Source organism: Rhinolophus sinicus, linkage group LG01 (assembly GCF_036562045.2).
Source record: "Rhinolophus sinicus isolate RSC01 linkage group LG01, ASM3656204v1, whole genome shotgun sequence".
Classification (NCBI taxonomy): Eukaryota; Metazoa; Chordata; class Mammalia; order Chiroptera; family Rhinolophidae; genus Rhinolophus; species Rhinolophus sinicus.
In genome coordinates, this window is record NC_133751.1 from 158,991,332 (window position 1) to 159,014,448 (window position 23,117).

At 37.4% G+C, this 23,117-nt stretch overlaps 1 protein-coding gene across 1 annotated transcript in view; it reads right to left on the reverse strand.

Moving 5' to 3' along the window:
* The window catches only part of OLA1 (Obg like ATPase 1), a 143,497-nt gene extending 120,621 nt beyond the window's left edge, over positions 1–22,876 (reverse strand). The window contains exons 1-4 of the mRNA XM_019727463.2: positions 22,754–22,876; positions 21,346–21,446; positions 7,867–8,010; positions 3,312–3,439 (exon numbers count right to left, since the gene is read on the reverse strand). Of these exons, the coding sequence (XP_019583022.1) occupies positions 3,312–3,439; positions 7,867–8,010; positions 21,346–21,446 (373 nt within the window). The 5' untranslated portion in view covers positions 22,754–22,876. The remainder of the gene's footprint in view (positions 1–3,311; positions 3,440–7,866; positions 8,011–21,345; positions 21,447–22,753) is intronic.
* Between the last annotated feature and the right edge of the window lie 241 nt (positions 22,877–23,117).

The following is a 23,117-nucleotide window of genomic DNA, read 5'->3' on the forward strand; positions in this document are numbered from 1 at the left end:
ACCCCCAAAAGTTTTCTCATTCCTCTTGGTAATCCCCCTTCCACCACTCCCCATCTTTTTCACTCCAGGCAACCACTGATCTGCTTTCTGATAGTTTTGTGTTTTTTAGAATTGTATATAAATGGAGTCATATAGTATATTTTTTTTGGACTGGCTTCTTCTACATAGCATAATTATTTTGAGATTAATCCATGTTATTCTGTGTAGAAAAAAATTTAATGTTACACCTACCTGCTATAGAAACTCAGTCTACATTTGCTGCAAATTTGCTTTACCCGAGATCAGTATCTTCAATTAGCAATACATGAAGTTTCACATAGAAAACAAATTATTAAATAATTCTTCAATTAATATTACTTTGAAAGTTTCCTAAACATTTAAAATAGAGCAAGAAAAATAAGTGACCCTGCAATAAGTGAAGACTAATTTTTTTCAAATTAATTTTAATAATCAGAGACACATTTGTATTACAGAAATACTTCCCACAAAGCTTTGTTGATATTTAAAAAAAATGACCAGAGTAAAGATTAGCTCTTATAATTCCCATCATGCAAAATCTGACTATTTTTATGGTCAAAATAAGAATCAGTTTAAACTTCAGCAACACTTCTTTAGTGCAAGATAAATTCCTGTTTATATAACTGAACATATACCTGAGTTAGTATATGGTAACTAAAAATATACTTTAATCAAGATGTAACTCCAGATTAGAACACATGTGAACAAGATAATCTTTCATTATTTCTAGTATCTCTCATGTCCTTATTAGTGTACTTTGCAAACAAGAAAACCAATGAAAATAAAAAAAATTTTCCCCCTTTTTCCGCCTCCCCCATCCCAGTCTGTTTCAAGTTGCTGTTTTTCAGTCTAGTTGTGTAGGACACAGCTCCCTAGCTCCCTGGCCCATGCTGGTATTATGAGCCTTGCACTCCCCCCACCCCAGCTGAGGCAGTTGATGGGTCGGTCAGCTGCTAACAGCAGCTCAGGCCAACCTCTGGCGCGGCTCAGGGCAGCCCAGCTCCAGGGACAGCTGTTGTTCACAATCTTAGCTGTAGAGGACGCAGCTCACTGACCCATATAGGAATCGAACCAACGACCTCGGTGTTAGGAGCACGATGCTCCAACTACCTAAGCCACCGTGCTGGCCATCTATGAAGGTTTTTATTAATAAAAATTCTAGTTATAAACGTATCATTCTGTGTTCTACCCTGTTTTCCCGAAAATAAGACCTAGCCAGACAATCAGCTCTAATGCATCTTTTGGAGCAAAAATTAAGACCGGGTCTTACAGTCAAATAAGACCGGGTTATTATATAATATTACATTACATAAGACCAGGTCTTGCATTACAGTAAAATAAGATCCTGTCTTATACTAATTTTTGCTCCAAAAGATGCATTAGAGCTGATTGTACGGCTAGGTCTTATTTTCGGGGAAACACGGTATGTACTATACAATAATAAACACCATATTTCATGAATTCTGAGACGTATATTTTCACAGTTGAATATCTCTGAAATCAATCACTATAACAAAGCATGGTATTTAGTTTAATTGGATTTTTTTTTCATTTCTTAACAATGTCTTTGGCATGAATTAAATACAATAAAGTATGTGTAATCCTAACCAAATTCATTTTCCCCCCTAAGGGTTAGGAAAACGTATCAGATGAAAATTATACCTGAGACAATGAAACCAAACACTTTATTACTTTATTAATGGTTTCAGGTCTTTACCAGGATCTTACCATCACCCTAAACTGCTCCAGCTCCGAAAATTCTAAGTCAAATATCCTCTCTAACCACACACCCCTTAACACCCAGCAGGTCTGTTCCCGAACCTTATCAGGAAGTGAGACCAACAAGCCTTCCATTCTTCAGTCCTCTCCTATTTTCACTCTTACCCTGTGTTAAGCTCCATTCCACCTATCAGTTCACTCACTCTCACACCCAAACCTTCAGTTCTCTTGCCCCGTCCTCCTGTCACACCTGCCCTATCAATCCTACTTACTATAGACATCTCCTATCTGGATGTCCTGGATACACAAATTCAAAAAACTGTCCCAAACTGAACTCATCAACTCTCTCCCAAGACTTGCTGCTCCTTCCATACTTAACATCTCAGTGAATGGCATCAAGATTCATTCAGCTAGCCCAGTCCAGAAACCCACGAGTCACACTTGATTCTACCCTCACTCGGAAACTCTCACATCAGTCACTAGAACCAGTGAAAAAAACAAACCGACAGAAAAACAAAGGCTCTTGTCAATGTACAGAATTTAGGTAACACTACTTTACACAACTGAATTTCCACCCCCACCACCCCCACCCATAACTTTATTCTTTGCCTGCACCATAAACCCTTCCAGAGGTATCTCCACACTTTCACCCAAGATGAAGCCACCTAGATCAGTGCTTCTCAAACTATCTGTGGTAGGCTTTTATAAAATACAATAAATATGAATTACTAAGCAAATGAATTTTTTTCAAAAAATGTACAAAAAATAGCATAATTTTTTAATTAAATTCAAATGACAAAAAAATTTCTCAGACTGACATAAAATATTCTAAATGCTCATTCTCAATTGCTATAGGTATCTAGTTGAGGACCAGTAAGAAACAAAAGCACTAAACCAGACCACAGCTGGCTCCCACCTCTAACTTGCATTTCCTTTGTTTGCATTAATTTGCTCATCATAATACTATTACCATAAAATGCAGTCTTAACCTGAGCCTTATCCTAAACCTTTCTATTCTGTCAGAGAATTACTATGTTCTTAGCTCACTTTTGTAGCAAAAGAACACAAATCAACACATAGTTCTACCTGTTTTCTGTTTGCTTTATATCCCTGTTTCTATTAATAACTAACTGATCTACAGATTCTCCTTAATCTTTTCATCTCTAATAAATAACCTGGATGCCTTTCTCTCCTCTGAAATAATGGAATTCTGTCCTTTATCAATTCTGCCTTCTCAATACACGTAAAAGCAAGAATGATGAAAAGTTTCGCAAGTTAAGAAAATTTCAAAATGCCTCTACAAATAGTAAAATCACTTCCACACAGAAACTTCTCAATGGATCTAATCCAGAACAAGGGATAAAATGCAATTAGAATATACTACCAACACAGCATATACTTGCTATGGAATAAGCTTTCTCATATGGAGATGATAAATAATGTCAAAGTCACAATTAACAGACAAATGAATCCATGCAAATCTTCTAAATCAGTCATTTCAATTTTATTTGAGCAATGGAAAGAAAACACTGATCATAATGAAATCAATCAGTGAAATAAATAATTGTTCTTACGTGTTAGATGAAAGATTCCATCACAGGCACTAATATGAGATAGAAAGGCATTTCCCAGGCCTTGTCCATTGTGAGCGCCTTTCACAAGACCAGCAATATCCACTACATTTAGAAAGGCAGGAATTTTGCTGAAAAACAAAAGATGGTATTATTATAAAACAGTACAAAGAAATTGTTTATTAACCAAATGGATTTTACATGAATTCTTTCCTTTCTAGAATAATGTTTATAAGACTCTCAACAATGATTTGATAAATGAATAACAAACAAAAAATTAAATAAGAAATAACCTTTAAATACATTAAGACTCTCTTATCTAGGAAAATGAAGGAAAAAAATTATAAAGCAGAATAGCTATTTTATTGTATCTCTAAAGATTATTAGAGCTATCACTAATTTTACCATAGTGTTCTGTTGGCACACACACACACACACACAAAGCAGTAGAGAACATTTAAAGAGTATACTAACACAATGCAAAGTAGTCATCATAAAATGAGTCTACATACTTTGAGCCAGGCTAACATGGACTAAATGCTTTACATGCATTATCATTTCAAAGTTCAAAACAACTCTATCAGGTAGGTGTTATCTATTAAACCCACTTTACAGATGAGGAAATTAAGCCTTATAAGAATTAAGAAATCTCTTGCATACAGGATCACTCAGCTAGTAGTGACAAAATTGAGATTCAAACACAGGATATTTGGGTTTGCATTTAATCACAATGTAGATTACATAGTCCAAAAATGCATGAAATGATGCGAACCAGTTATCAACATAGTAATAAATAACCTAGTTGTTTACAATAGCAACAGAATTAGACATATATACAAAATAGCCTTTGCTTTGCTCAAAGTAAAGGCACAGTTAACACAAGTTAGAAACCAAGTTAGGAAAATCAGTCAGCCATGTAGAAATGGAGATTAAAGTACATGAGTAAATAAAGCTCCTTTCAATGTCATATGACAAAGGTGTATGATATAAGGTGCATGTATGTATGCATCCTTTGTTAATTTTCAAGAGTATTCATTTTTCAGAATGTCAATTTCACATAAAGTACAACATAAAAGTTCCACAAAATACTTGCCTATTATCTGTATGAGAAATGAGTCCTTTTAAAATTGTTCTACAAAAAATTTCATAGTGCTAGAAATTCCTTGGTAATTGTCATCAGCAAATCCATAGAAAACATACATAAAATGTGGTTAGGGTTTGTTTGTTGGATAGTGTGGCTGCCTCCCCAGTATCCTTTGCCCCTTCTCTTGGTAACTATATTGATTTTCATTTGGCTCGCCATACCTGCCCAGAGTAGCCCAGAGCTTTGGAGAAGCTTACTCTACCCCCAACTCTATTGGGGGGCATGTAGCTATTGGGCCTATACTAAGCAGTTTAATCTCATCCTCTAGGCACAGTTAATGACCTTTACCCTGCCTATTTGCCTAGAAAGACTTAAGGAGAGGTTTGTCAGAGAGAGCTTTTAGAAGCAAACCCCTCCTTCTTCCTTCACTGTGAACGTGGATAAGACACTATATAATTCCAAGATTTGAGAACCATCCTGTGACCAAGGAGAAAGCAATCTTATGATCGAGCTGATAAAGTAAAATGGAGAGGGCAAAAAAAGAAAAAGGTTCTGATGACACAACTGAGTTGCTGAAACCAACACTAAACACACAATGCTACCTGTTACTAACACAAATCAACTTTTTAAGTCAGTATGTGTGTAAGTCATATGTTAAGCACAACCACACTCATCCTAAATGATATAATTTCTAACAACTAAATACACCCATGTGACGCATATGAAGTACAGCAGCATGGACATGAGTGGAAAGGCACTGAATTTGAAGTGACAAGCCTTGGGTTCTACTCCTCATGCACATTAATTATCTGTGTGTCCTTGGGCAAATCATTTCACCTTTCTGGGCTTCAGTTTCCTTTTATGAGGAAACTAAACAGAACAATCTTTAAGAGTCTATTTTCTAATGAAAATGAGTTTCTTAATTCTGATTCTTGATTTAAGGCCAGGATAAAGGTTTAAACTATTAATACAGTATCTCAAAAAATAAAAACTTGAGCCCTAAGTCAAGGATTTTTGATGTACCGTACCAATGATTTTTATTACTTGAGCAAAAAAAGTGTTTTTAGACCACACAAAACTTTCTTAAGACTAAAATAATAAGGTTAAAAATCTTTTTAATCACTGTAGTATAATGAACACAGAGTATCAAAAACAATTACGTTTTTCTTCAAGAGAAACAGACTGAAATGATGAGTAGGATTCTCCTTTCATCAAAAAAAAAGAGCGAGAGAGCGAGAGAACTCGCAATATAAACAGAGACAGTTGGGGTAGCAAGAAGAAAAACTATGAATTATTGTCAATTCTTTGTTCTTCGCATGACCACAGAGGCCAAAATTGTGGAAAAAATGAAGATAGGTTCCCACTCAATCTTTTTATTTCCATTGGCATTTAGTCAATGTTCACTACTAAAGGGAAAGCAAGGGAAATTCTGAGAAATTTATTCCCTCACTGTCAACAAATTTTCAACAAATTTGAAGTCCAAGAAGAGCTTTATTATAATTGTTGTTCTCTTCACATCTCTGAAACATTTCAGCACTGTCACATGACTACATACTCCAGCAGTGGCAAGGGCCCACGCAGGAGACCGAGTAGGGAGAGAAGGCAGCACAGCAGCAGCCAGGCCTGTGCAAGGAAGGCATCTGGGCAGGAGAGCAGCTGAGGAGTAGCCAGGGCCCACGCCAGTGTCCAAATCAGGTGACAACCCAATAGGGTCAAGAGACTGGCTACATACAAAGGCATAGCACATTATTGGGACAACTAAACAGAATCTGTGAGTTAGATGGTAATATCGAATCAATGTTAATATCCTGATTTTGATGGGTTTACTGTGGTTATCGAGGAGAGTGTCTGTATTTAATAAATACAAACTGAAGAACTGAAGTGCAATGTGGCATCATGACTGCAACTTATTCTCAAAGGTTCAGAGACATTTGGATTAAGGATATGTAATCATTCTATGTATAATTTTGCAGCTTTTATATAAATTTGAAATCATTAAAACTGAAAAGTTTTTTAAAAGTACACCAAAGTCACCTTGAGGAGCCAATTCAAGGGACACAATTTGAACTATATTCTACGATTGTGACAGATTATAACCAACTGAGTAACACTGATATGAATAAATACATAAGTGAATAAATGGAGACAAAAAAGCACATCCCATTAGTAGAATGCCAACTAATAAATGAAGACGGAATGATGGAATTACAAAAATCACCATGTGATAATCATCACAAAAATTAATAGATAAAAAGAAAAATCAATGGATGCTAAAACTAGTGGATGAAAATGGGAGAAGTAAATGAGTTCAGTATATATTTTGTAGTTAGAACTCAGGAATTGCTGACAGATTCAATGCAGGGTGAGAAAAGAGAGAAATCAAGGATAAATCATGGGTTTTGGCTTAAGCAAGTAGGGAAATACTAGGAGCATTTACTCTATTACAAAAGTCGTGACTAAGAACAAACACAGCACAAGGCAGGGTGAAATCAAGAGGTCAAGTCTGAGGCACCTGTTGAGTCATCCAAGTGTCAGTACGTGCTAAGAAGGCAGTTAGATACGTCTGGAGTTCAGCAGAATTCCAGCTCCTGGAGACGGAATCTTGGGATTTATCAGCACATTCAAAATAATGAAAAACTAAAAGTAAACTAAATTCTCAATAATAGGGAAATAAACTATGTATATTCATATAATACAGTATTAAACATAATTATATCAGAAATTATTTTGTTTTTATTATTTTATTCTAGAAAAATATTAATCATACCCCAAGTAAAAAAGCATCCAATTTCTATTAAATATGTGTGTACACAGTCAGGGAAAAGAATAGAAGAATACACCTCCAAAGTATTTATTATATCAAGGTAGAAGAAGTATAGGTGATTTTCACTCCTCTCTTTATACATTTCCATATCATCTGAGCCTCCCACAATAAACCTGCATTATCTTATTTTTTCTAATTAAAGAAATAATACATGCTTGTTATAAAAACTTCAAACACAAAGGAATATAAGAAATAAAATTAAAAATTGCCTAAAAATTCCATTACCCAGATATATCCATCAATTAGTTTGTGATCTTCATTTCACAAACTTCAAAATTATACACACATACATGTTTAATTTTACATGAAAGAGATCACATAGTACAGACTAATTACTCCCTCTATTTCACACTCCCCAGAAAAAAATAACTGCAATGTTAACAACCAAAGGTAGCCTTCTTCATCCTTCTCCATGCTCTACATTACTTTTATAACAACCCAAAACAATAATGCTACATTAATTTTGGACAAAAAACAATAAACCCTCCTACATGATTTTAAATATCACTTACCTATATTTACTCAGTCTGTGTAGGGCCACCACATAAACAGTGGCATAAAGACTTTCTTGGAATAAACACAAGATGGCAATTAGAAAAACAATTAAATAAAATAGATTATAGGAAACCAGAAAAAAAAGATTTTCTTACCTTGCTGGTTTGTGGTACTGGCAAAGAAAATCAAACCTTTCGTCTGGCACAGGTACTCTGCTCTCATTAGGATCAATAGTGCAGAATGGGAAGTTTTCTGCTGAAGCCTGACTATTGGTTAATACATTGAAGAAGGTAGACTTCCTAAAATAAATAAAAACAATTGCAATCAATTTTTAGGCTAACACTGAGAAAATATGATCTCACTTTCATTTTAATGCTCAAATATGCTCAAATAAGATCCGTGAAGATTATAAAACCAATCTGGGAAGGGAATGGGGGGGGAGGGGAAAGAATACATTTTTACTAACAAAAATGAATGAAATTTACAGCAGCGTAGCTCATGATTTATAATTAGGTTATGTTCCTATCTCAGTGTATTTGGAACTTGAATAGCATTTTCCCAGAGTCTTTGTTATAAATGATAGCTAGTCTCACATCATACCACGAATCTATTTAATTCTTAAAGTATCTGGTAGTATCTGTTTATCACTTCACCTACATCTAACATAATCTTCTCCAGCATAAATGTAGAGGTGGGTATCTTGTTAGATCAATTACTTCCAAAGCATTTTGAATTGGGAATTACATGTTAATTGTCTAACAGGAAATGGAAGGTTGGAGCTCAGACTCCCTTCTAATTGGTAGTACATAAAGATTACAACTGGTCAGTCTAGAATTGTGAACTGTGAGTTATGAAAGTCAAAATGTAACTTTTTTTCAAGGTATGACTTAAATTTTAAAATCTTAACAATGAATAAATTGGTCAATAATTTTCTAATTATTTGATTCTTATCGGATAATACATGCGCAGAGAATGCCAACTCATATTAACACCAGCCAGTTTTAAAAATATGATAAGGGACCTGCCGGTGGCTCAGGCAGTTGGAGCTCCGTGCTCCTAACTCCAAAGGCTGCCGGTTCGATTCCCACATGGAAATCCCACAGTGGGCTCTCAATGACAAGGTTGTCGGTTCAATTCCTTGAGTCCCGCAAGGGATGGTGGGTTGTGCCCCTTGCAACTAACAACGGCAACTGGACCTGGAGCTGAGCTGTGCCCTCCACAACTGAGCTGTGCCCTCCACAAGACTAAAAGGACAACAACTTGAAGCTGAATGGCACACTCCACAACTAATATTGAAAGGACAACTTGACTTGGAAAAAAGTCCTGGAAGTACACACTGCTCCCCAATAAAGTCCTGTTCCCCTTCCCCAATAAAATCTTTAAAAAAAAATAAAAAATAAAAAATAAAAATAAAAATATGGTAATTACAGTGCCAAAAATCATAGAATAAAATCCAAAACTAAATGGAATTTTAAAGGTTTGTTGATGTTTTGCACTAGTTTTCAATTTCATCAGTGATATGGACATACTCATATTATAGTAACCTTTCCTTGTTCCAGAAATAGCACAATAACACACATGAGGATTTAAAATGAAAATTACTATTACATCATTTTTTAAACTGGAGGAATTAAGAAACTAGTTAAGGATTATGTGGGAATTGCGAGACTAGTGCTTACTAACTCTAGCTAGACATGATTATGTAAAAATGCTTGCATATGTACCAAATTTGGTAACAAGAATATTCAAAAGTACAATAGCTGTGTTAGGATGGTGAAATTATGGATGAATTTTACTCTTCCAAACATTTTTTAATGTAAAAATGTCTATTAAGATGAGATCTAAGCCTATATTCATCAGGAGAAATTTATACTTACTACAATTAACTCATTTGATTGAACTCTGAGAACCTTCTAATAGAGTAATGAACAAGAGGCAACAATCAAGGCTTATCTAACTAAACACTACTGGTGAGAGGTATATTTTGGCAACAACATGCTTAACTTGTACCTGCCTATAGGTCTTTAAATATTGCTCTTATATCCCAGACTAAACATTTCAGAATAAAGTAGAAACATTTGCTAAAATATCTACTTAAATTATTACTGGTTGCTTAGAGCACCATTGGTCAAATCAGTAGTATTCAAATGCCTGCCTTTAACAGGATCAGCTGAAAATATAAAGGCATGCATTACCAGGCCCCTCCAGATCTGGTATGGTCCACAGTATTTTAAATATCTCAGGTGATGCAGATATAAAGTCAGGTTTTGGAACCCCTGGGAAAGATTCAGACTCAGCTAACAACCCACTGAATAATACTGACTGTTGAAGAATTTATACTGGCAACCTCTAAGAGACTAGTAACAATCTCAGAACTCTAGGAATGATAATTAAGAGGAAATCACTAGTTTCTATAGAGCTAGATTTTAATTTCAATCCTGTTAAGATAAATGTCACAGTATTTAATTTAAAAGTGTTATAAAATAAAGTTATAGTCCATCCACTGCCAGAAAGACGCTGAAGCTTAATACAATTTTTAAAACTAATGTAATAGGGGAGATGATTTTTAAAAAGAGAACTCCCCCAGTTGTTGAAGAAATTTGGTTGGTTGTCTATAGAATTTCCCAACATTCTATATATACAAAAAAGTGCAGCTGTATTTTTGTATATTGTAGTTAAAAAAACTTTTCATTGCTATTACCACAGTCATAGTAATTGCAATATAAAAGACCACAGGGAGTTTATGGAGTTATTTTCAAATTTATGGTTATTATTAAGTATAGCATTTTTGACTGTCTACCTGGACAAAAATGTTTTATAAAAAAGAAAAATGTTTATCCCTTAAAACATGTCATATAGTAAAAATATAGCAAAAGAAAGTTCTATTATCTCTTAGGCCGAAACAATTCTTACATACAAACTAAACTTGGAAGACAAATCTCCATTTTCACAGACCGTCTAATCTTAGACATGGATTTTAAATTTCATAAAGTCTAAGTCGTCTATCTGTACCTTCCAACAGCTTTGTAAGGACAAAAAACTAAAAAGAAATAAAGAAGAAAAAAAGAAAAATTTCTAAGGCTTATTACTATAGGCTTCAGTGCCAAGTTAAGACATTTTGATCTATTCAATCTATTAAAGAAAAGCCTTGTAAAAGCAAAGAATTTGAAAGTTTTGCCTGAAGCCTCAAGTGTTAAAGCCCATAAGGCTTTTTGTGAAACAAGGATTTTTCACACACACACACACACACACACTTAGAACCCCTGAGGTTATTATTAAAGCTTGAAAGAAGGAGAAAGATTCAAAATTGCAGGTATCTCTCTTATGCAAGAATGGGTTTACATAAATATTATTTCAGCAATGATAGTATTAAAAAAAAAGAGTGGATAGACTTACTGTATGACCCTTCCATTTAGGACCTAACTACTTTATTTCTGAAATTACGTATTTTGCTGTAATAAGTAAATCTGAATAGGTGTTTTATCTAAAACCATATGAAAAATTACAATACGTATTGGGAAGTCAGGCTACAAATGCAAATTCCCACAGCATTCTGAATTAATCATTTATACACCACATCCGAAACATGGAAAAAAGTAGAATGTTCTTTCAAAATGATTTGAATTTAGATATAACTAAACTGTCAAAAAGAAAAAAAAATCCGCCTGCTAGATACAAAAATAAATACGATGACAGAAATAAACACCAATGTATATAAATACGGGTTAGTATAACCAGATACATGTCCTAACAAATGAGAGGCCCTAAAAGCAGTAACATCCCAGCAGCGAGGATCATACCATGTTTCCCTGAAAATAAGACCTCACCGGAAAATGAGCCCTAGCATGATTTTTCAGGATGACATTCCCTGAACTTAAGCCCTAGTGCATCTTTTGGAGCAAACCTTAATATAAGACCCGGCCTTATTTTCAGGGAAACACGGTATCTGGAGCCCAGATCTTAGTTTCTAACTACCATTCTCCAATAAAAGAAACCAGGGTTCCCTGGAGTCAAGACTGGGACAGGAAAAATACAGTGTTAGTCTGAAACATCTTACAGTGTCAGAGAGTAAGGACGTACTTACAAAAAGAAAAAGAAAAAAAAAGATGGGGGTCTGTCAAAAGGACCTAGGAGGCAACCTGAAAGAGCTCCCAATAGCCAAGGCCAGAACAACTGGAGCAACAAAATAAACAGTTCTGATAATATTGGATTATAACCCAAAGAATAAAATGAATTTCAGTGAGCACAAATGGAACTATACAAATGATTGAATACATAACTAAATATGGGGGGGAAAGACAAATCTTCCTTATAGAAGAATTCCAAATAATGAATGTAAAAGAATAAGGGAAATAGAAAATCACCATTAGAATACCACTTTAATAATTGCTGCAGGCAAAACCCACAGAGGAATAATAAAATTTAGTCGGGTAAACTTTAAAGAGAAACAGGATATCTGAATAGCCTCAAAATATCGTTCCTTCATAATATTAATTTACTGTGGTGATTTTAAGAAATCCTTTGATACTCCGTCCTTCAGGAGGTGGAGCTTAATTCCCCTCCCCTTGGGTGTGGGTTGGACTTAGTGACTTGCTCCTGATGAACAGAGTTTGGAAAGGAAAAAAGATCATTTTACAGTGGAGAAATCTGGCCGATACCACCTTTAATCAAGTGATCAAGGTTAGTATCGCCAATAGTAAGTCATGCTGGCATCACATACGCCTCAATTATAACGCAATGAGACCTCCATGGTATTCATCCCCAAAAACCCACAGCACGATTTCTGATGTCAAAATACATTACAAAGCTACAGTAATCAAAACAGTGTGAAGCTGGCATAAAGACAGACACATAGACCAGTGGAATAAAACAGAGAGCCCACATGTGGTCAAACGATCTTCAACAAGGGTTCCAAGACCACACAATGGGGAAACAGACTGTCTAACAAATGATGCTGAGAAAACTGGATAGCCACATGTAAAAGAATGAACTTGGACCTCTACCTTACACCATACACAAAAATTAACTCAAAATGGATTAAAGATGAAAACTCCTAAAAGAAAACATAGGGGAAAACCTTCATACCATTGGATTTCGCTATGATTCTTAGATACGACACCAGAAGTACAGGCAACAGAAGCAAAAATAGAAAAATGACACCACATCAACCTTGAAAACTTCTGCACATCAAAGGAAACAACCAAGTGAAAAGGCAGCCTACAGGATGGGAGAAAATAACTACAAATTATATGTCTGATAAAGGGTTAATATTCAGGCTATATAAAGAATTCCTATAACTCAACAACAAAATTAACCTTTAAAAGTAGCATTAAAAAAATGAGCAAAGGCCCTGAACAGGTATTTCTCCAAAGAAGACAAACAAGTAGATGATGAAAAGCATATGAAAAGATGTTCAGATCACTAATCATAAGGAAAACACAAATTAAAAACACAATGAGATACCACCTCACACACATTAAGATGGTCACTATCAAAAAACAGAAAATAACAAGTGCTGGCCAGGATGTAGAGAATTGAGAACTCTAGTACACTGTTGATGAAATGTAAGGTGGTGCAGCTGCTATGGAAAACAATACGGAAGTTCCTCAGAAAACAATAACAGAATTACTATGAACCCAGCAACCCACAGGGTAATTATGAAAATGAATTAAAAGCAAGATCTTGAAGAGACACTGGCACACCCGTGTCACTGCAGCATTATTCATAACAGCCAAGAGGTAGAAATAGTCCAAATGTCTATCAACAGATAAATGGGCAAAGAAAATGTGGTATACATGTACAATGGAATATTATTCAGCCTTCAAAATGAAGAAAATCCTGTCACATGCTACAACATAGATGAATTCTGAGGACACTATGCTGAGTGAAACAAGTCCGTCACAGAAGGACAAATACCGTGTGATTCCACTTATAGGACATACCTACAGGAGTCAAAATCATGGAAACAAAAAGTAGAATGGTGGCTGCCAGGGGCTGGTGGAGGGGGAAACGGGGAGTTGCTGTTCAAGGGGTATAGAGTTCCAGATTTGCAAGATAAAAAAGTTCTAGAGATCTGTTATACAACAATGTGAATGTAGTTAACACTACTGAACTGTACACTTAAGAACGGTTAGAGGGTAAATTTTATGTTACGTGTTTCTTACCACAAGGAAACATTAGACAAACCTAAATTGAGGGCCATCCACAGGAAGCAACCAGCACCCTTCCAAAGTGTCAAGGACATGAAAGACAGAGAAATTGAGAAACTGTTCCAGATTAAAGGAAATTAAGGAGACAAAACAATTAAATGCAACACATAATCCTAGATTAGATCGTGGACCAGAAAATGGACGCTAGTGGGACAACTGGTAAATCAACGCTAATTTCCTGATTTTTATAACTATACTGTGTTCATAGAAGATGTTATTTGGGGAATGTAAGCAGATCGTATATAGGAACTTTTAAAACTAGTTTTGTAAGTGTCAAATTTTTTTAGGTGTGAAATTTCTTCAAAAAATTTTTTAATTTAAAAGAAAAGTCAAGCAGACGGGAAGGAGGAAGTTTTAATACATATCCAAGAAAAAACCCAATATCCAGAATAAAAAACACCTAATCATTAACAAGAAAAAAGATATCCAGTAAATGTAAAAGGGTGCCCAAAATCACTAGCTGTTACAGGTCTGTGAAACACCGATGTAGCACTTCACAGAAGTGTGGCCAAAATGAAAAAGTGTTAGCAGGCAGAGTAGTTAGAACTCTCACAATGCTGGCACCATAAATCAGAATAACCACTTCGGAAAGCTGTGTGACAGTACCTATTTACTGAAGCTGTTTAACTCCTAGGGATGTGGGAGCGGGGGAGGTGGAGGTGGGTGGGGTAGGTGTTCATTCACCCAACAGAAATGAGTTTCTTAGGTCCACCCACTAGAAGATATGTACCTGAATGTTCAAAGCAGCTCCATTCATAACAGCCAAAAAGCAAAAATAACCCAAATCCCCATCAACAGTAAAATTACTTCAAAATAAATAAACTGTATATTCTCTCGGACATAATGTTGACTTAAAAGACATTAAAGAGTATGTAATTCATTATTCCATCTGTATCAGGCAAACTACTCTCCGTGGTGACAGAAGTTGGAATATGGTTATCCTCAGAAGGGTGGTACTGAGTGGAAGGGGGTACAGGGAGTCTTCTGTGGTGCTGGGTGTACTGTAGATCTTGATGTGGGTACTGGGTACATGGGTGAATTAATATGTAAAAGTCTGATATGTACATTTAAAGTTTGTGTATTTTACTGTACTTGTTATATCTCAATTTAAAAAAAAACTGGAGGAAAACAGAAGAAGAATCACTGACAGAAAGGCTGCTTAAGAAGTCTCTGGAATAAAGCAAGTAAGAAATGAGTGGAAATGAAAATGTGAAGAAAATAGATCAGAGAGATGTTTAGGCACCACGTTTGGTCCCCACTGAAAAATACGGTTGAGGGGAAAAGATGCAAAGATAAATCTTTCAAGTATTTGGGTAGAAAGTAGTATTATTACCCAACATAGAGAACAGAAGAGGCAATGAGCTCAGTCTTAGACCTGTTAAGTGGAAACGTCTCACTGGAGATATTCAGGGCAGAAGATATATGAGTCTTGAGCTCAGATGCAACCTGCGCAAAATGCATAAATATAGAAAATAGAAACCAACAGATGATTAAAATCAGGAGCGAGGAGACTGCCCAGGGAGAAAAAAAGAGAAGATAGCCAAGAAGAGAAACCTAATGTTAGGGAGCAACCACAGGCAGTATAGCAAGCGCAAAACACTGAAGGAAGAGTAAGAGGTGGGAAGTCACTGACAGTGTCAAATAGGGCAGAGAGCTCAGGTTAAGGACAAAAATAAGTACCAGCTTTGCATTCAGATCACTATTGCCTTTTGCTATAGTTTTATCAAAAACAATTATTTTTAAAAGGCCTTAAATGACCTAAAAAAAAGTTTAAATACACAATTTGTATCACCCTGTACATTCACTTCCATATCAATTTCAAACTAGCTCATACAAGCACTCTTTGCAAAAAAAAAAATTATTAATAATCGTAAGTGTAAGATATTAAAGTTAAGAATTTATAACTATAAAAGGAAAATATAATTTAGCCCAGGGATAGAATAAACGTAATTGTTTATTGTTCCTTGTATATCATATATATATATATAATAACATTATTACACATAAAAATTCAGTGACTTTTCTATATGTGAAATTTTTTATAATCAAACACTGGAAAGAATCTGGTCAGCATGAAAAATAAATATATGAATAAATATAAGCCAGTTACTTATTGTGCACCTAGTATATACTCAAAAGAGTTTGTTTTAAAATCTTGCTAATCTGTCCATTCAACAGACATGGGAACCTTTGACTCTCAGCTTCATTTTATCAGCTCTTAAGGATGAAAATGCTCTTATCACCAGTATTTGCAGCCTAGAGAATAATCTTTCTCCAGTGAGTTTCTGTAAGCAACCAAGAATGGAGCCTCTACAGTTAAGAACAAGAAGCTAACAACCAGCCAGGAAGCCTTCTGCAGGGCACACAGGGGCATCCTACAAACCATATGAGGAGAGCAGTAGACTGCAGTGGATTAAAGACAGCCACACCTCCTGTGCCACTCCCCTCCCATCAAGAGGGAGAGTCTATTTCCTCTCCCTCCTTGTCTCTGGCTGGTATCACAACTTGCTTTGACCAGAAGAATTAGGTAGAAGTGTGTTGTGCCACTGCCACAGTTTCACTCTCTTGGGAGCCAGCCACTATGCTATAAAGAAGTTGGGCTAGAGACAACTTGGAGAAAAAGAGGCCAGGTAAAGGGGACAGAAATGCCTCAGACTTCCAGCCAATCCTAATAAGGCCCAGACCTGTGGGTGTAGCCATTTGGGACCTTTCAGTCCTGACTAGCCACCAGCTGAATGCAGTCACACGAGGATCCCAAGTGAGACCAGAAGACTGACACAACTAACCTACAGAATCATGACAAATAAGAAATTGTTATTGTTTTAAACCATCAACTTTTGGAGTGGTTTGCTACACAATAAATAACTAAAACACTGAACATAATTATCTTGTAATTTTTTTTTAGCATTTCCTACAATGTTTTCCCTAAATGACAGTAAATATATTTTACAGACTGTGGCTGGTCTGTGGAATTTTGGGAAAAGGAAAGTTGTAGGAACAACCAAAGCACATTCCTACAACCATCAACCAAGCAAGACAAGCACTCCCCTAGTACAGGTTCCTGAGTTTGAACAGAGTACACAGTTGCCCCCCAATATTCATTCTCTCCTCCTTTTCAGGTTAACAGAATTCTTAACTGAACATGTGGCCATCACAATAAAGACATTTCCTACCCTTCCTTGCAAATAAATTCTTGGGACTAAATCTGGACAAAAGGATGTTAGCAGAAGTTAGCAAAGGGATGATGTGGCAGTTTACAGGGACAATAAATCCCAAAGAGACTGCAGCCAAGGCATTTGCTCTCGGGATTACCAGCTGCCTGGAATTTACAACACCTTCAGTCACTAGGGTGAAGGCCACAACTTTGGGATCGCCAAGGCATGAGCTGAACGCAGCAGGGATTCCTGATGACCTCATAAAGCAAAGCCCATGTACCAATCTTTTACATAAAAAAGAAACTTCACACTTTTACATAAAAAAGAAACTTCTCTTGAAGTCACAGTTATTTGGGATTTTCCAATACTCTCATTTGAACCTAATCCCATCTCATGCAGTGGTAGCAAAAAGAAGAGCTGTCCCCTGACACAGTAAAGAAGTCTGGAATATCAAGATGTAGTTTCTTGAGCAAAGGCAATACCGTGGAACAATGACAGTCTTTTCAACAAATGGTGCTGGAACAACCGGACATCCACATGCAAAAAAAAAGAATCTAGATACAGACCTTACACCCTTCACAAAAATTAACTCAAAATGGATCACAGACCTATTGAAAACCAAACACTACACAACTCCTAAGATGTAAGAGACAACGTAGGTGATACTGGGTACGACAATGCCTCTGCAAAAGCCTATATCAAAAGAATGAGAAAACAAGCCACAGAGTAGGAGAAAATATTTGCAAGAGACATACCTGATAAAGCCCTGTTATCCAAAATATTCAAAGAACTCTTACAACACAATAAGAAAACAAACAACACGATTAAAAACTGAGCCAAATTCCTTAACAGAGAACTCAACAACGAAGATATACACATGGCAAATAAGCATGGAAAAGATGTTTCACATCATATGTCACCAGGGAAATACACATTAAAACAACAATGGGGGACCAGTACTACACACTCATTAGAGTGGCCAAAATCCAGAACACTGACAACACCAAATGCTGACACAGACGTGGAGCAACGGAAACTCTCACTCACTGCTGGTGAGACTGCAAGTCACTTAAGAAGTTTCTTACAAAACTAAACATAGTCTTACCATACAAATCCAGCAACCACGCTCCTTGGTATTTACCCAAACAAGGTGAAAACTTATGTTCACACAAAAAGCTGCACATGGATGTTTATAGCAGTTTTATTCAAAACTGCCAAAACTTGGAAGCAACCATGAAGTCCTTCAGTCGGTGAAAGGATAAACTATGATACATCCAGACAATGGAATATTATTTAGCCCTACTAAGAGATGAGCTATTTAAATCATGAAACGACATGGAGAAAACTCAAATGTGTATTACTTAGTGAAAGAAGCCCTCTGAAAAGGGTACACACTATAAGATTCCAACTATATGACATTCTGGAAAAGGCAAAACTATGAAGACAGTAAAAAGATTAATGGCTGGGGCAGGGTGGGTGAATGGACCGAGCACAGAGGATTTTTTAGGGCAGTGAAACTACACTGTATGACGTTATAATAATGGGTACATATCATAATACATCTGTCCAAATCCATACTACACCAAGCATGTACCCTAAGGTAAACAATGCACTTTGGGTGATGATGACGTGTCAGTGTCGGTTCATCAGTTGTGACAAAGGTGCCACTCTGGAGGGGGGTGCTGTGCATGTGTGAGGGCAGGGGGTGTGTGGGAAACCTCTGTGCCATCCTTTCAATTCTGCTATGAAACTAAAACTGCTCTAAAAACATAAATCTCTTAAAAAAAAAGTTTCCCCCAACAGCCTCCAAGCCTCACACCCACAACAGTACAGTGGCCTAAGAGGAGGTACTATAGAAAGGGTCACTCAGGTAAGAAAAAGCAGAACAAATATAAAAACCAAATCTTCATACCCTGAATTAGGTATTCTTTCTACTTCATTAAAAGTGGCCATTAAAAATGTCTCCTTATCATTAAACCTATACACAGCATCAAAAGGGAAAAAATTACACCATTCACAAGTAATTACTGACTGCATACTAAGTTCCTAATGCTAGTGTGGGTACTAGCAACGTAACAATAAACAAGAACAATACAATCCTTGTCTTCATGAAATTCAAATTCGGGGGGGGGGTGCGCTTTAAACTGCCGATTAAATTAGATAATAAAGTGCTGAGAATAGTGACTGGGATACAGTGTTTAATAAATAGCAGCTATTATTAGCTATAAATATTGCCTCTAAGTTTCTAGGTAATCAGCCTTTTGTATACTACAGCAAACCTTATTCGTCTAATTCTCTAACAGTCAAGAGATCCTTTAGTTTCTGTAAACTCTGTAAAATGATTAGGGTTTCTGAATTACACGTCCTTATTTTTGATCAGTAGGCCATCCTTCAGAGAACCAACCCCTCTCCCCAATCTATTTCTCATGGGCCGATCCAGAGGTAGACATTTCCAGTCGGAGCTCCTCACACAGGAATTTGAATCACGGGAGAGGCAGCAAGAACGAGAAACACGCAGAAGTTCAGTTCACACCACTGAGCTCCACGTGGCCCCTTCTTGGCACGTGATCCTGTTCCTGTCCTTCCTGAGGCCCCACTGTCCAGCTTGCCCTTCCATATCTCCTCCCCATAAGTCTCTTCTTCTTGTGTAAAACAGCCAGAATCTGTGTTGCTTACAAAGAACCCTACCTGATATAGGTAGCTAATGTAAGATCATTCTGCAAAAAGAAGTGTTCACAACCCAACACAATTGCCAAAATTCATCAAACCGCACATTATTAAATGAGTGAATTTTACTCTTTGTAAAGTATACCTCAATAAAATTGGGGGGATGAGTATTTAATTTAAAAGCGTAAGTAGCACATTTATACTGGATAATAAAAGACTTTTAGGTTATTTTCATATACATTGATTTTATTATGCTCTATGGCTAAAAGGCTTATATAGGAAACATTCCTTAAGACTGCCCATTTTAAAGTAGTCCCATTTAAAATCAAGCTACATGGATTGCAGTGAGCCTAGAATAAGAGAAATGTGTTAATATCTAAAAACTATGTCTTGCTTATTGGTGCAATAAAGCCCACAACATACATAATGACCATACCTTGCTTTCAAATTTATTGACAGCACCCTACAGTACTTTGCTTAATTATTTGTTTTGCTTATATTTCTACTCTCTCTATTTAGTCTTATTTTGCAAGCAGCCTATATCACAGCAGGAAACCCCTTCAAAATGCAAACCTCTCCAGCTTCAGGAAAGAAATTAGGACAGCCACATTTGTTTATGTTTACATTACAAGAATTTCAGAACTGCCTTACTTGGTTATACCATGCTCCATTCACTAAGCAATCTCTGTGACCGAGGCTCCAAGGGGCTCTTGCCACATGAAAGAACATGGCTGTCCCACTTGCCAACCAAAGCATATGCCAACATACTTTCAGTCACCTTGATAAATCCATATTGGATCTATTTTCCATTATTACACCCTAATCACTCTTGAGACATATTTTAAGGTTAGCAACAGGTATTATAATAGAAGGGCAAGTAATGAAAAATGTAGACTACACATCCAAGTTGCATGTGTATAGATTTATATGATAAACCCCAAATATATTTCCTGTCACTCTTATTTGCAAATAAATGACTCACTTTAATTTTCAACATTACAAAACTCAAATTTTTGCTCTTGCAGCTTTGAGATTTAGCCATTTTATAACAGATACCCTTTTATCTAGCAACTTCCAATATTAAAATTGTCACCTCCTTCCCCAGTAAAAATTCAACCATTTGATCCCTGATTTCCCACGAATCTAATCAAATTTATAATGGGGTTTTTAAAACTATTTCCTAAAGTATCCTACTGCATGGACTCTGGTACCCAGCCTAGGGAGGTACCCTACATAGCCAGCCAGCACCAAAATCAAATTTAAACTACTTCGATTACACTTAAATCAATCCTGTGTCTCCCAACAGTGTTTCAAGCAAACAGAGCTGATCAGGTTCAACTTGATGTTTTAACTCTCATTGTTTCTTCTGAGTTTAGCAAAACCAGCAATATAAGTAACTCGAGTTTCAACACAGTATCTGTGTAGAAAACCAAAAATAAAATACAATTAAACAAAAACCTTGCTTTGCAACATATTTATAATCCAGCTTCCTAGATGCTTTTCTTCTATTTAAATTTTAATTATCTCATGAGTTCTCATTTCTACAACAGGACTCGAAAAATCTTTACAAGATGAACATGAGAAAAGCCCAACATTCACCTACCCAACATTTGGCAATCCAACAATACCAATTTTTAAGGAGGTTCCAAATCTTCCAATGATTGGATGTGGTTTAATTCCATCACCTCCCTTCTTGGGGGGCATCTGAAATGTCAAAGCAAACATATATGAACAAAACTTTTTACTATCCCCGTCAACCAAGAATACATATCATTACACAAAATATATTATTGAATAGATTAAGAATAAAACATACTGTATATATCAATCCCAAACTGACACTGAGCTAAATAAATCCACTTTATTTTTCAACAAAAAAATTAAAACAAAAAAAATTTTTAAGTTCTGTAAACAGATCGGATAGTTATAAAAGCAATCACTCCTGATAAATCCTAGAAAGACTGATCTAAAAATATATGGCACCAGAAGTAAAAAACAAACTTAAAAAAATAGCTGCCAATCTTCTATCCAGACTGTTCACAAAACATTTTATTTCTTAACTTGACATAAGGTTAAACGAATAAAAACATTCGGAAGCAGAAGCACAGATACGAATCAAAGAAAATTCATTCTACAACCACCAGCAACCAAGTCACTGATACCAAACCATCCCTCTTATCTGGAACTTGTTCTTCCCCATTTCCCTCACAAGCACCATTTTTTACATGAATGAACCACGACAGTTATCAAGGTCTTTCCAACCAAGTCTCTCCCAACTTTGGTACTGTGGGGGCGACTCGTCATCAGTTCTCTTAAGTAACCTCCGGAATCTATGCTCTGTTTATTTCTAGTCGTAAATGAATCCATTCACTCTTTTTATTTATTAGTCGCAACTTTCTCAGTCCCTGTTCATCGGCTCCAAGTTCCTCAGTGCAGAATTAATCCCACGTTACTACTGCAAGGTGAACTCATGAGGACGGCTAACCTCACGTTTTATAAGCTGGGAACTAAAACTAAAACTGCCCATGTCTTCAGGATCCAGTTGAATCTCCTGGGGCCACGCTGAGGCCCTGCTCACGAGGTGATATTCCAGCGCCTGAGGGCCAGGGATCTCCCGTCTCAGGGTCTTAATTCACACCTGTTCCCACTCAAACCCCAGGCCTCAGCGGCGGGCGCGGAGCCTCTCCAGTCCTCTGGCCTCCTACCGAGATGGCCGGCCGCCCAGCCAAAGCGGGCCCCCACCCAGCACCTTCCCCCTCCGGACTGGGCGACTGGTCGTCCCGGCCTCCGGAGAAGGCTTTCCCCAGAGCGTGCCAGGGTGAAGCGTGGGCCGCTCTCGGGAAGCGCGGCCTAGTCCGAGAGCGCCTCATTCATCCACACACCCCACGCCGCCTGCTGCCCTCGCCCTATCCCGGCTGCCCGGCCCTGGCCTGACGCCCGCCTCACAGCAACGGGCCGGGGCGCCGAAGATGCAGCGGGGAGCGCGCCCGCAGGCTCCCTGAGGGTCTCACCGTGCTCGGGAAGGGTAATGACACGGGGGGTCCCAGTGGCAGTGGCAGACGCGTCCTACCGGCAGCGGGAGGCGGGGAGGAAGGAGGAGAGAGAGTAGGCCCCGCCCCTCTGCGGAGTGGCACGCACGACGGCAGCAGCGGCGGAACGGGGGGGCGGGGCGCCGGGCCGCACCTGCGCGCAAGCCGCGCGCCCCGCCCCGCCCCGCCCCGCGCACCCGCTCGTCCTGTCCATTGGCCTGATCGGCCGGAGGCGGGAGCAGGTTGGGAGTATCCGCGCGGCGCAGGAGCTGGCGGGACCTCGAGCCGGAGCTGGAGCCAGAGCCAGAGTCGGGACCTGCAACATCTGGACCGTGCGTCTTCCGCC